Here is a 14666-nt window from a genome sequence, read left to right as displayed (position 1 = left end):
ATTAGTTTCATTGTGTTCTGCAGCTTCATTTGTATTAAACTATAGGTATTTTTAGCCAAGCAATCACATATTTAATAACTAACTTGCAGAACTTGAATCCAATTACATTCAAGTTCTGTAATCTGGCCACAATTAATTCTTTAGTGGTTGCCATGGTAATTCCTGTGGTAACCAAGGAGCTTGTTAGTGATCTCTTTTGTTTTTATTCTAATATATGTGCACTACTTTGAAGATCCTGCTTCTCTTGTGACAGTATGCATGCATTAGTAACAAAAATAATGAGGATTATAAAGAGTATAAAAAAAAAAACTGCATATACCTACAAGAATGAACCTTGCTGTGATTATGGCTAATCATACTGCTACAGCTAGGAGGTATCTGCAGAATCATTGTAGAAAAAAAAACAAAAAAAACAATAAAAGAAAATTTTTCCAGTTATTATTTTTTCATTAGCACTAACTACTGCCAATTTGAAGCCTCAGAAGCCACTTACACTCAGTGTTAACTTCACCCAGATGACAGTGATTGTGCCAAACATCAGGGACGTTTTATAAGAGAGGCTGACTAGTGAGTGAAATTAGGGAAAGCTACAATCTAGTTATCAGCTTCCCGAGCCACTCCAGCCATGGACATGGCGGACGGAGAGAGGACAGGCATGAGACTGGAGAAAGGATCACGTTTAAAAGGTTAATACCTGCCGGCAGCTGACACAGGGATTTGGACATACAAATCAACATTAGGAAGTTTTTTTCTGTGCTGTATCCTCAGTGCACTGAGGCTCACATGTTTATTTGGATTATGGCAAAATAAATATCATGGAGAGTCAGGGGAACGGTGGAGCGGGTTGTGCCGTTACAGCATGGAGCAGGAATAGAGCCTCGCTAGATGTGATTAAAAAGAGGTGTGCTATCCTCCCCAATGGCAAGCTCATGAGTAACAAATATATACTATATATATTTTAAATACATGCATTACAAATTAAGAAAACAATCATTTAAAAGGGAAACAAATTAGAATTCTCAAAAAAAAAGAGGTTTATTTCTTTTCATGTAAAAAAAACTACACCTCAATCTTATTTTAGGCATACATGAGTTTCACGTAATTTGTTTTTTCCCCACATAGTGTATTTGTGTGTGTGTGTATATATATATATATATATATATATATATATATATATATATATATATATATATATACTGTATGATCTGTTTAAAATCACGTAAACAGCTCTTAATGTTGACCTTTATAGGATTTCTATAGTGTTTTCATTAAGTATGTCAGGGGTTTGTAATGAGTACCCCTAAATAAGGGGAGTCACAGCAAAGGATTTAAAAAATAAGTTTAGCACAACATAATGGACGTCTGAATCATCCTGACGTGGTAAACCCCAGCCATCTGCTACTCCTGGTGTTGACATGAAACAAAGAGAGCAGGAACACTGAATCCTTGACTAAAACAGAAAATGGACATCAAATTACTAATACTCTCAATATTTCTCATTCAAACCCCGGTGACAAATCTTCCTCTGATTGTGCATTGAGCGGCCCCCAGTGTGAATTTGATGCCTGGTCCAGGATTATCCCGATGTGACAGCTTTTCAGCCAGAATTCCTACAGTTCATCATTTAAACGACAGCGGGGGACATTTATCTCCGTGGCTTATCGTCTCAGCCACGCGTACATGACACTTGTCTATTGCCGTCAGGGTAATATTCCATTGGTGATTCAGTTGAGTGCTTTGGTCCTCTCTATGTAAAACCCTCTTGTCTCTTATCTACGTTAGTGGGGAAGGAATTTGATCCCTCATGAATGAAACAAAGGGCGTTAAGTATCACAATCCGATCAATACGGAGGACTGGTGGCAAGTGGCGCCTATTTCATTATCTGAATGAAAAAGGTGAAGTCTTCACATAATAATAACAGTCTTCAAGTAAAAGCCCCCTGTGAGAGACCGCCTGCAGTTGGTTTAAAATATAACGTGATTACTTGCTGCAGGTAAACTGTCTTTACTTCCTTTTCTGGCTCAGTGCCTTTGTTTGCTATCTCTTGGTCAGCTCTTTCAAAATGAACCGACTGGAGCTTGTTAGGGGATATCTACAAATGTATGACTGATCTAACACTTCTGCAGTGCTCTGTCACTGCTGCCATTGTTGTTGATGTTCATTACTATTTGAACAAAGCAGCAAGGTGTTCAATAGTTTTTTTCATATTTTGAGCAATGCTAGCATGCATTTATTTTTTAATGTTGTACCAAGATATAGGTCAAGAACACATGACATAGGAGTATTAAAGGGGTACTCCAGTGATTTGGTACTACAGTACACTTCCATAACGTTATGGGACATGCAAGAGACAGATAAGCCAGCAGATTTGTTTTCTTTTTTAATATCCGCTCCCTATCAGCGGTTTTCCTTTGATTACGGTGGCACCTAAATCATGGTTGCAGCTGTCGCCGTGGTCCTGCTCCGCGCCCTCCTATGCCCTGCTACACCCCTGCTACACCCCTGCTACACCCCTGCTACACTCTGCAGTGCCCTGCTACGCCCTGCTACACCATGAACTACTACAACTACTATATCTAGTCATAGTTCCATTATCTTTATTGGGACTATTACTGCAACTGTTGATCACACCCCCAACTGGCATAGTCAGACACGGCCTACCAAGAGCCTGGGTCTGTCCCAGGTTTCTCCCACTAAATGCTTGCTCTTGGGGGAATTACTGGAATTGTTGGGTCTTTGTAAATTATAGGGTGTGTTCTAGACCTACTCTATCTGTAAAGTGTCTTGAGATAACTCTTGTTATGATTTGATACTATAGATACAATTTAATTGAATTATCACCGGCTATGTTAAACACGTTTAAACACAAGTCGAAAGTCTCTTCCCTGACGTGAAATGACCACAACCATAGCAAATAATGTATTGAAAAGACGATCTTTGGCGCAAAGTTACCTACAGTGTTATCTTCAGCTAGCTTACATTGTGTTATAGCAGTAGCTTGATGTTTCTATAATTAAAAAAATACAAGAGCACTAATGCTCTTACCTGTTAACAATTCCCTGTTATTTGTGTAACACTATTTTGTTAATTTAAGCGCTTCCCTGTTGCCAGGGAAATACTTGACCCTACATTTCCCATAATGCATAACGCAAGACCCTTTCTACCTTTCTAAGTCTGTCATCCCCAAGTTGCAATGCAGACTTTCATTCTCCAACCCCAAGCCAAGATAACCCTGACGACATCACTATGACATCATCAGGGTTACTTGACAAAGCTCCTTCAGGCTCACACAAGTTATCATAGAGCTACTTTCACAGGCTGAGTAGTACTTCCCATGACAAGTAAACTGATCCTGATACGTAAAATTGGTAGACTGCGCATTTAAATATACATAAATATAAGAAAAACATTTGTGAACCAAATATATTAAATAAAATGTTAGACTTCCTGAGAGCTGGTAAATAAAGTTAAAAGAGGAAACGTTGGGAAGAGGCTTGAAGATGGGCAGATCCTTGTTAAAGGGCATCGGTAATCCTTTGGTAATTCTTAACCCCTTTAATTTGTATTAAACCAAAGAATATGACTGGATATGAAGAGCTTCTCTTTCCTCTTTTACCACACGGGCTCAATCAATCTCAGAAAAAGAAATAAAACAACGTGAAATGACTCAAACAGCCTCTTGTTCCTCTGGTAATAGACAAGAGGCAATCAATGTTAATCTCAAGCATTAGGGTTGTTCAATCATGGTATTTTTTTTTATACTGTGCTAAACCTATAATGACATAATATAGCATGATGTTCATCAAAGTGCAACTTGTAACTGAAATAATTTGAGGTCTTTCAATCACAATTAGTTTCAATCTTAAACTTTGACTTTCTTAATGTTGCCTGTCATTTTTTTCTCACATCTGTTCCGTTTGCTAATTGGCAAAGCATGATAGAACTGCACGTCTCGTATTTCCTTAACTGTATTGTTGTTTGCAGCTCTATCTTGATGAAGAGATCTTGATCTCAATGAGACTTCCCACTCAAGAAAAAGAAGGAATTAATTATGCTTTGTTCACTACTCAGTTGAATCTGACAGAAACAAGCTGGTGAAGAACAAAACATCAAGTGGGTATCAGAACTCTACATGCCCTTTCTGTTTGACTTATTCTTACTGCCTTGAGACCTGAAATAAAAACTATTACATCAGAGACTTCTGACTTTCATTTAGAAAGTAAAAAGGGCTTCGGTTTTCTGACAGTCCTGATGTGTTTGCACTTTAGTACGTTCAAATAGCTGGAGGAATAACAGTTTGAAATGTAATACCCAGTACCTAACATATTATATCACACACAGTTTTACACTAAAAGGACAGGAGAAGCATAAATATGACATCTAGCTTTCTCTGAATGGAAGGATAAATTAGATGCAGTGGCTTAGGATATTTCAACTTTTGAATGCATCACTTTCTGGGCACATTGTGTTTACAACCAACAGCACTTTGAATCGGGTGACTTTGTGATGTCACATTGGTTGAATGTGACCACACTTGACATGTGAGACCAATGTATTTCATACGTGAAAATCACGTATGAAATACACGTAGCGCTGATTAAAAGATGAAAACTAATACATGTTTAGTTGTCTACGTGTGCAGGGCTTTCAGTAATGCTCAGTAAACACTTTTCTTTTTCCATTCAGGCCTCAGGGCACCAAAAAAGTGTGTAGATATTTGTTTTCTTTATGTGGTATTTTCTTTCCTCTTGGCCCAGCTTCAAATACTATAGGCACGCCTACATGCTAGTTGTTTGGTTTTTTACACTGGTCATCTCCTCAGGCAGGAATGCAGTTTACTAAAGGAAATGTGAAGAGTTTTGAAACTGTACAATGAAAAAACTACCTGTTGTGTGTATCTATGGGAAATTAAACTAGTTACCTAATCCTAAGCGTAGACATTTGCACATCGCAAACTGCAAGTCAAAGCGACAAAAAAAAAACAACACATGTAATGCAATGCTTGCATATCTCAGGTGTTATATGGCAGTTTAGGAGGACCAAAAAAACAACAATTTCAAATGTAGAAAAGGAACCAAAGTCACACTGGACAAAACCGAAGAACAAGACATTACAACACTACCTTTACGCAACCTTAATGGAAAAAAAAATCTCTGGTCCCATTAGGAGCCGTGTCTAATCATTTTTCCAATCAATCACATTCAAATGTTTCACACTGGCTGCGGTACCTTGGAGTAAAGATATATTCTGTCTGTGTACTGGCTGGCGCAGAACTGCAGGCCTGGGTAGACGGGATGGGCGGCGCTGGCATCATCTCCATCATTGCCCTCATCCTCGTCATTAGCATCCGCAGAAGAAGAGAGACACGCTGCAGCTCTCCCGTCTGCAGGGAGAGAGGAAGAGGCTGGCTAATATCTCACTGAGTATATATTATTGGCTCATTATTGGCTTTCACAGCTTTATTGGTACCTTTGTTTGCTCCTCTGGTGATGCAATGACTAGCCGAGACATTAAACCCCAGCAGCTTTTCAGATTTATTATACAGAGCACAATATTGAGATGAAATGGCATTGGTAGATCATTAAATGTGTTTACATATACAGCGCATGTTTGAAAAAAGTATTTAGCGTTATTGCATTCAAACACGTGTTTATAGATTCTGAAATGAAAAAGTTTAATTATCTTTGACATTTTTTGATGGAAATATGAAGGAAAGTGAATTTTGCTTCTTGCCGTCACCAGTTGATATAGCAACAACCTTACGTGTTTCCTGTTTGAAATTTCTAAAAGCAACATATAAGCGCTTAAAATGACTTATATCTTAAATTACATTTTGTTTTTTAGCTAGTGAGTTTAAGAGCCGTGTCAGCAATCATTTTGAATGTGCCACATTGTCAATGGTGGACAGACATGAGCATGGAATAAGGACAGGAAGTCTCTCAAAATTGGACCTGATTGGATACACACACCCCATGCTGGTTACTGTTCTTAACCCACATTTCTGAATAAATATTAGGTGAAAAAATGAGCAATGTATTTGCAGAATCACGCTAACTTGTGATCTACAACACCGAGTGGCAGAGGCAGTCAGACATGTTGTAATCTAAACACTTCCGTCTAGTTTGATGATTGATCCAACATTACATTTTTCTTTAAGCTAATAAGGATATTTCCCGGTATGCTGAACAGTGCTTTTAAAGTTGTGTAACACTGTGCAGCTACATAGAAAGCCCATTTCTTTTACAGAAACCTCCCAATTTATTTCTCACAGGATGGAAACGCAGCTAGAAGAAAAGAGAGAGAAAGAAAGAAAGAGAGAGAGAGAGTGATAAAATGACAGTCACAGATGGAGAGAAAAAGAGAGAGAGAGAGAGAGAGAGAGAGCAGGTCATTAATGTCAGCCTTGTAGCTTGCTCATCCTGCCAGCATCAAGCAAGAAAAGGTCAGGCGGTGGAAATGAGGCCGCCGCTGCTCGACCACGCTTCATTTAGACAATGACCTATAACACTCTGATAACACTTGCCTTAAATCACTTTGCATGGCCAGTTGTCTGCCTTGTCTGTGCGTGTGTTCGTGAGAAAGTGTGTGTGTCCATTTGGCTTGCTAATGGGGGGTGGGAGAATACTGACACAGGCTGACGTCTGTGACACGAGTTAACAGGTGCTGTCATGTACCAAAAACATCCCTCCCATCATGCCCTCCAATGTCAAAATATTAAAGGCCCTGCAAACACATTTTATCAATTTATTCTTATTATGAGTGATGGGGTCCTAAGTAGAGATGGCCCGATACCATTTTTTGCTACCCGATACCGATTCTGATACCTGAACTTGCGTATCGGCCGATACCGAGTACCGATCCGATACCAGTGTGTCATATATTTTATTATGTTTTAACAACTGTATACTACTATCCCTGTATGGATGTGATATGATTTCTATCTCTGTTGTCGGTCTGGTTCAGGTTAAACTCTTTGTAAAACATGAACAAATACAAACAATGAATGCCACAGATCTTTTATTATCCAGTTTATAACGGAAAAAGAACATAAATAAACTACTTTAGCGTAGATTTTCTTTAGGGCTTTATTACGTGGTATTGGATCGGTGCATAAACTCCAGTACTTCCCGATACCGATACCAGCGTTTTAGGCAGTATCGGTATCGGAACATCTCTAGTCCTAAGTGGACACAACATTGTCTGCAAGTCAGAACAATTTGGCATATTTTAGGATTATTTTTTCCAAAGTACAGAAGTATCAAAAGTACAAGTACTTATTCAGACGCAAAATGGCTCTGTCAGTGTTAATATACAGTAACATAAAATACTCAAGTAAAGTACAAGTTCCTCAGAGTTTCCCATTTTTATGAGCCGTATTAAGCTACCGTCAATGACACTCAGCACTTCCTGCACAGATGGCTATTAAGAATTTATGGTCAACATTCCATCACTGATTTGTCTAAACAAAACAAGTTTTAGCATCAAATTGCATCACAAATTTTAAGGGTCAGATCATCCTTGATCTATCCTGTACAATGTCCATATCTTTCCATTTTTATGTTTGCCGTCCTCATAAGTGTAATTTCCCTGGGTCTGGCACACGCTGTTCTGATCTGCGCCCGGCTTCAGCTGGAATAGGCCACTTTGTGTCTGAAAATACCAAGACGACCAGGCAAAGGCATTGTGCATCGTTACAAACCTAAAGCCAAAACATTTTTAGGACACTACCGTTTCACAAAATCCCATCTATCTGTCCTTCTACATCTGTAATGAAACCTAGCAGCTATGCAATGTACACCCTATATTTGTTGTAAGCAGTTTTTTTTCCCCCCTTCCCCTATTTGTAGTGGCGGAACGCGCCAGCTGCATTAAGTGGGCCATTTATACGATGGGGGCAATTCATCTTACAAAGCCGTCTTATTAGACTGTCACTTACACAGTATGAACAGTGCCTTCAAAACACCCCAAGGGATTTATCTGTTATTTTACTGCGAGGGAAAGAAAACAACGCCTAATTGGACTGAGTCATCTCATCTTCTGCAGGATCGAAACAAAAGATATTTAAAAAAAAATTCCAACTGCACCAATCAGGTTTAATGCAGCTGATGCTCTGCAAGGTTTGAACTAACATCCCAAAGAAAAATGTTCTATGTTGGAATGGTTGGGTCATGCAGATAGATGAGGCGACAGACAGTAAAGAGAGAGACAGTCAGAGAAGTGGAGGAGGAGTGATTGCCTGTCTGTGCTGTGAGGAAAGTAATCTCAGAGCAATCAAGAGGTGGGGGCGGCCGACAGCTCTGCAGTTCGCCTTCTAAAACCACGGGCAGGTAGAGGGAAATCATTAGGCACCGCTCCTGACCCCATAGGTCACTTTTATTAGACAACCACTGAGTTTCATACTAAAACCCACACGGCCAGAGACAGACCGGCAACGGCATGTAACTAACAAACTGACTAACCACCAACGGGATGGATGGATGGAAAGACAGACAGATATACAGGCAGACAGATAAGCGATAGATAGATAGATAGATAGATAGATAGATAGATAGATAGATAGATAGATATACACACACACACACACACACACACATACATATATATATATATATATATATATATATATATATATATATATATATATATATATATATATATATATATATATATATATATATATATATATAGATGGACAGATATAGACGGATAAATAGACGACAGATAGACAGAAAGATAGACAGATAGCTAGATGGCAAGATAGACATAGAGATAGACGGATAGAAATATAGACACACAGATAGATAAATAGATGACACACAGACAGATATAAGTTGTCTCAAGGGAACAGTAGGCGTCCAGAGGGGACGTGGGGGGCCAAGTTGGCATCCAGCAGTGTCTCTTTAGTGCTGCCATTTCTGATCGACATTGAAGCTTTTATCTTTCCCCGAGAGTCGGTCTAAATAGAGGCGTTTTTCAAAAAAGAAAGTGGGCCTTTCGCTCACCTTTAATATTTCTTAGCCTGAGAGTAGGGAGGGGGGACATAGTGCAGAAGGCACTGCAGGGGAAGCTGCAGTGGGATTCAATCCTAGACCATTGGGGGGGCACAGGTAGCTACACAGACGGGAAATTAACCACTCGACAATCTCTGGCCACTAATAGATGTCTCTGTGTGTGTGTGTGTGTGTGTGTGTGTGTGTGTGTGTGTGTGTGTGTCTGAAAGGAAAGGAAAGGAATCTGCCAAGTTGTTGCACACTGATCTGAGGATGTTAAAGGGTAATAGGGGTTGATAGCTTGCCCGTTAAAACCTAAATAGCTTGTGCAATATTCCTTGCTATGTTAAGTATTCTGCAAAGAAGCTTAAAAAACATCCCTGAACTGCTTTCAGCTCAGTTTCATCCTTCAATAACTCTCAACCAAAATGTCTGCACGCTTTCAGAAGCAACAGCCAGGTCACAGGCTTTTCTTAGACTCTGCTAGTCTGGCAATTGTTTTTAGAGCTCTTCATATTACACACGTTGTAATTAGTTCTTTGTAATTAGCGCAATTTATTGCTTTGCGTATCCCTTTGAGACACAAGTACTTGAACACAGAGGTCTTAATTTGCAATATTACACACTGTGTAATTGGGAATTTGTTTCTTCACATCCCTCAGAGACCTGCAGACATGTACACATATAAACAGAGTGGACAGGGAAAGCAGGTTGTGTTTCAAGCATAAGTTGGTGTCGGGAGGGAATTTGTGCCTTTTACGTAATTAGACCTCAGTCCACTTTATTAAAAAAACAGCCAATCAGAAGCTCATCAGTTGCCTACCAGACAGTGATTGAACCTAACACCTTGTGTGTATTTTCGTGCTCCAAGAAGGTCTGTGGTTTCAACAAGCTGCACTTTGGAGATTAGTAAAGTTTTACTCAATATCTCCTGTAGCTTCCTGAGTGGAGAAATAGGCAATATCCCCAACTAGATACTAATAATAGTATGAATAATAATACCCAGCCGCATATGGAATGAGATATAGCCCCTTATTGGTTTGAAGTGATGATATTAAACAGCATTACATGGGCAGGTGACAATGCAGCACCAGTCAATTTCCCTGGATATGAAAAGGAGAAGATTGCAGGTGGGATTACCCTGTGTGTGGTCGGGGGGGAGGCAGCCGCCAGCGATGTTGTCGCATCGCTCTCCCGCTGATTGTTTGCCTTTGAGCTGCAACTTGTCCTCCTCCTCTGCTTCTCCTGGTTTCTGTTTGTCTTTCGGAGGCTCATCCTCCTCCTCCTCCTCGCTCTGTTTGTCTTTGAGCGATTCTGGAGTCTGGTCTTTTCGCCGGCTGAGCTCTGGCTCGCTGTCGGAGCTGGAGAGGACAACGCATGCCTGGTCCCTGTCGGTGGAGGGGGGCAGCTGATGCCTGGGTGGCTCTGAGCCAGCAGAGAAAGAGGGAGGGAGAGAGAGAGAGCAAGATTACTTTATTGGCCGAGGTGCACAGTGTAATCAGACTTTGAAGAGTTTCATTCCCTAGCGAGATATCCATCATCTGAAGAGTGTGACAAAATGACTGCTGACATGAAAGAAAACTCAATATGGCTCATTAGTGATGTTATTAGCTATCATAAGTCCTTTACTGACAATTTTAGAAGATTGTGTAACATGGATAGACATAAGCAGGGATGTAGTGGAATGTCTAAACAAAATCTATTCTAGGTAGCTGTCTGATTGCTACATACTGACCACTAACTGAAGGTCTACACTGCTGAGGACATTTCAGATTTTAGATCCTTGCTCAGTAGCACATCGGCAGTGAAGCAGAGCACTGCAGATGGAACACCTGGCAGCCCCCCTTTTCACCAGCTCTCAAATCAATATAATTTGCCGGGAGAATCATTTATGTTCGTGTCACATTGTTTTGTTAATTGCCCGCTTGCATCATGTGTGCAATTAAACCTAAACAAAATAATTGTCAGCGATTGCTGCATCTGTACAGCAGTCCAGCCGGGTGCAGTGAGCGGTATTCAAACAGTTGACGACGGCAGAATGCCAATCACAGATCTTGCTTTAAAGAATCAGCTTACGGCACCTTGTAAACTGGCAACCAAGCTTGTTCTGCTCTTAAACCATTCATGTAATTCTCATTCATACTGAATGTTGTAATTCTGTGAAGGTCAAGCAGAAATCTAAGACATAAAAATGTTAATGGATGCAAGGATTATGCCATTACCATTAATAGATGCCACATTATATAAAATTTTACTTTTAAGTGGCACACTTCTAAGGCACTGCCACTCACAAACTGAGGGTCTGGTAGTACAAATGTTTATCATCAAGGTAAAGCTAACAGACAGATTAGCTGCTAAAAGCAAGAAGGCAATTATTCATGACATTTATCAAAGGTAAATGTCACTTTCAGTCTGAACAGAACTTCATTCAGAGAAGTGCTATACAATTTCCTTTCCTTACTTTCCTAGTTAAATATAAATCATATCCTTTTACATTATTTGTTGAACTTGAGGTGTGAAATTTAACAAGACAGTAAGTTGTGAGACTTGGGGACGCAGAAGGCTAATTAGTGATCCTGCCTCTCTGTGGCTTGTTTCTTCAAAAGGCCAGGCTCTAGTCGGCTCCCTAAAATGTCATCTGAATCTCTGGGCTCCTGGCCCCGCCGCTGCCCCCCTTCCCTAACAAGCCGAGCGAGACCGCAGAGAAACGGCTCAATTTGTGTTAAGCTGTCCCCACCGAGGAAGATGTTAACAGGGGGGGAAAAAAGGGCTATGCCTCAACTTTACCAGTCAACCCTGTTCTTTTCCCTCAGATCAGGGCCCCATTATGTCTGTAGTGGCTTGATTAGGTTCCAAAATTGAGTCTCGATTCCAGACACACAAACTACACAAACTATACTACTACACACAAACACAAAAAACATGTGAGCCAATAGCATCAGCTTAAGAGGATTCACATGACAAATAACACACTCCAGTAGTTAAATAAAACAGGAAAAGCTTTTATTACAGTCGGCAGCGAGTGAAACAGCTGCAGCCTGTGGCAAAAAAAGTATAAAAAAAAGAGGAAAGTACTTGGTCCTCACATACTGTATGATAACAAAACAGTTGAAGATTTGACTGGACTTGGTTGTTTAATGCTAAAAAGCAGTCAAAAGACAGGACAAGGATAGAGTGTAAGGTAAAGAGAGCCAGTGCCCTCATCCTGTATACTCTCACACAGCAGGTGCTGAGAGACAAATTGCTGGTCTACTGGTAAAAGAGCTGAAGGACTGAACCGTGCCCACGCTCTCGGCCTGAAAAAGCTGCAAACACAGGAACTCAACACCACCGATTCAACCCAAAATGGTTGAACAGAAGCGGTCTTGTTGTTTACTGGTGCTAAATAGACACACACTGACACACACCTGAGATGTCAAACCATAATAATTAAAAACTGTTCTTGATTACTGACGGTATAGCAAAACAGTGATTCAATTTGGGTCCACTTAATGAAAGCTGTTGTACTTTGGTAAGTTCCCCTCCCTGCCGCATAAGAAATCATTTTCTGTGGTAAATATGAGAAGTGATGGCCACCATGGCTGAACAGTTAAAGCAAAAAGTACCAACAACGCCAATAAAAAAAGACTGGAGATTATAAAAACAACTCTTTGTTTAGTATAGGAAAGTTTGCACTAACCGCTACTCCAGTCAAACCTGTTTCCTGAGATAGCTCTTCTAGAGGTAGCTCTTCCGCAAAGCTTTTATTTTTTCTAGGTAAAAGTTAACTGCAATACACCGAAATACAAGAACAATGTCTCCTGGGGAGAATGCTAAGTTTTGCTGGGGAGCTTTAGCAAGTTTTTTAGCATGGCATAATTTATGTGGCAGTCAGGTGCACATTTCAGACCCTTTCACAGGGTCCTCATTTTAAAAAGGGTGGAAACACTAAAAAGTCAGCCAGAGAAGGCCAGTTTTCAAATAGCTCACGAATTTAGGGCAAATTAGCTACCGCTAGCTAGCTACAGCTGATAAAATCTGCAAGCAACCATTTCAGTCAACAAAATCCACAGCGTTCGGCCAGAAATCAGAGGCTGCTTTTGTTTACTCCTGGGCAATAATTTGCAGGAATTTTGAGTGGTAAATATACCACCATAAACACTGTAAACTTCACGTGCATTTCCAGAATGGAAAGCTTACCAGACGTAGCAACAGTAGCTAAGGGAAAGGGTGAATTTGTCACTTTGACATTTTCTAGCCAGCTTCTAATCTGCCATTTCTGTTTCCCACATCAAGCTTCAATACCTTCCAAGGAATCCTAAAAATCTTACTTTCCTTTCTCATTTCATGCATCTTATTCTGTTACATTCTGGTACATTTCATTCTGGTACAACAGCCTCATGGTACAGCAGACTAATATCCTTCTGCATGCTTACTATTCTTCCTCTACAGCTGCTGTCTTTGCTATGCTGCTCAAATTCACAGACCGTTAAAGCCAAATGATACTTGTTCTATTCCTTTGAATATGAAGCCCTAATTTCCTTGCATCATGTGTCAGTATTCAGTGATTCTGTGCAACATTTCTTAATACTAGTGACACAATTTGTGAGACAGTGTCGCAATTTTACTTTACCGTCATTGTGAGAAATTGTTGCTCTTGAAGAGACATCTCTCATGCCATACTGTAAGCTCTGACCTGATTATTTTTCTTACATTTCCACAAGCTGAGGATTGCACTGCCAAGTTGAGAGATACCTCCATAAATACAGTTGTTATTTCTCAGCACAGTCTGTCATTTACAAATTTAGCAGGTTGTTAAATTCCCCCGTCTAGTGAGCTGACACAGCCTGCTGCTGTGAATGCAGAGTGGCGCTTGTGACATAGAAGAGAGTGTGATTGCTGAATGGTTATCAAGCATCTGCTGCAGCTGAGAATGAAATGGGGGGTGAATACTGTTCAAAAATATGTGTGTGGGTGAGTGTGTGGGTGTGTGTTTTTGGTGATGCACAAAGGCTGAGGTACTACATGTTTGAACTGTGTGTTTAAGTGCACCATCCTCACTTCCAATGGACTGAGCTGCAAACAAACCTTCAGCACAGCCAATATTTACTCTTTACTTAAACTAAATATAGATTTATATTTGCATAATGAGACTCATTAATGCAGACAGGTGAGAAATTAAATGTCATACTGGATAACTCAAGTGTATACTGTGTGTGTGTGTGTGTGTGTGTGTGTTTATGGCAAAAAAAATCTTGATTTAGACATTCATGCACATCTGTATATCTATCTGCATAGCTAGGTAACATTCTTTTAATGTAAAATAACCAGAATATTGTGGTTTTATGCAATTTAGACTCTCATTTGGGCCATGTTATTCACATTAGGGTTAGTTAGGAAATCCAGGTAAATGAGACTCAATTAAGAAAGCAATAAGTCCTCATTCAATCAAGATTTCCAACTCTATTTCCAACTATCTTAGTCTCTTTGCATTCTGATCCATTTAAACTAAAATTTCCTTCCTGGCCTTTAAACCTTTATAGTTTCCTTTCAATTATTAGGACTAGTGGTTTTCACTTTTTTGCTTAGAGTTAGATGAGAATATTGATACCACTTTCATGTCTGTATATGCTAAATATGAACCTACAGGAGGCTGATTAGCCTTGCTTTGCTTACTTTAGCTAAGCATACAAACT

General features: G+C 39.9%; 1 protein-coding gene across 1 annotated transcript in view; it reads right to left on the bottom strand.

Annotated features, from left to right (window-relative positions):
* zranb3 (zinc finger, RAN-binding domain containing 3) overlaps positions 1-14666 on the bottom strand; it is a 74813-nt gene that overhangs the window by 23585 nt on the left and 36562 nt on the right. Inside the window, 2 exon segments of the mRNA XM_028571625.1 lie at positions 5230-5384; positions 10132-10416. Coding sequence (XP_028427426.1) covers positions 5230-5384; positions 10132-10416 — 440 coding nt within the window.

Source organism: Perca flavescens, chromosome 24 (genome assembly GCF_004354835.1).
Source record: "Perca flavescens isolate YP-PL-M2 chromosome 24, PFLA_1.0, whole genome shotgun sequence".
NCBI classification, from domain to species: domain Eukaryota; kingdom Metazoa; phylum Chordata; class Actinopteri; order Perciformes; family Percidae; genus Perca; species Perca flavescens.
The sequence above is the reverse complement of the archived record's forward strand: the minus strand, read 5'-3'. Positions and strand labels throughout refer to the sequence as shown.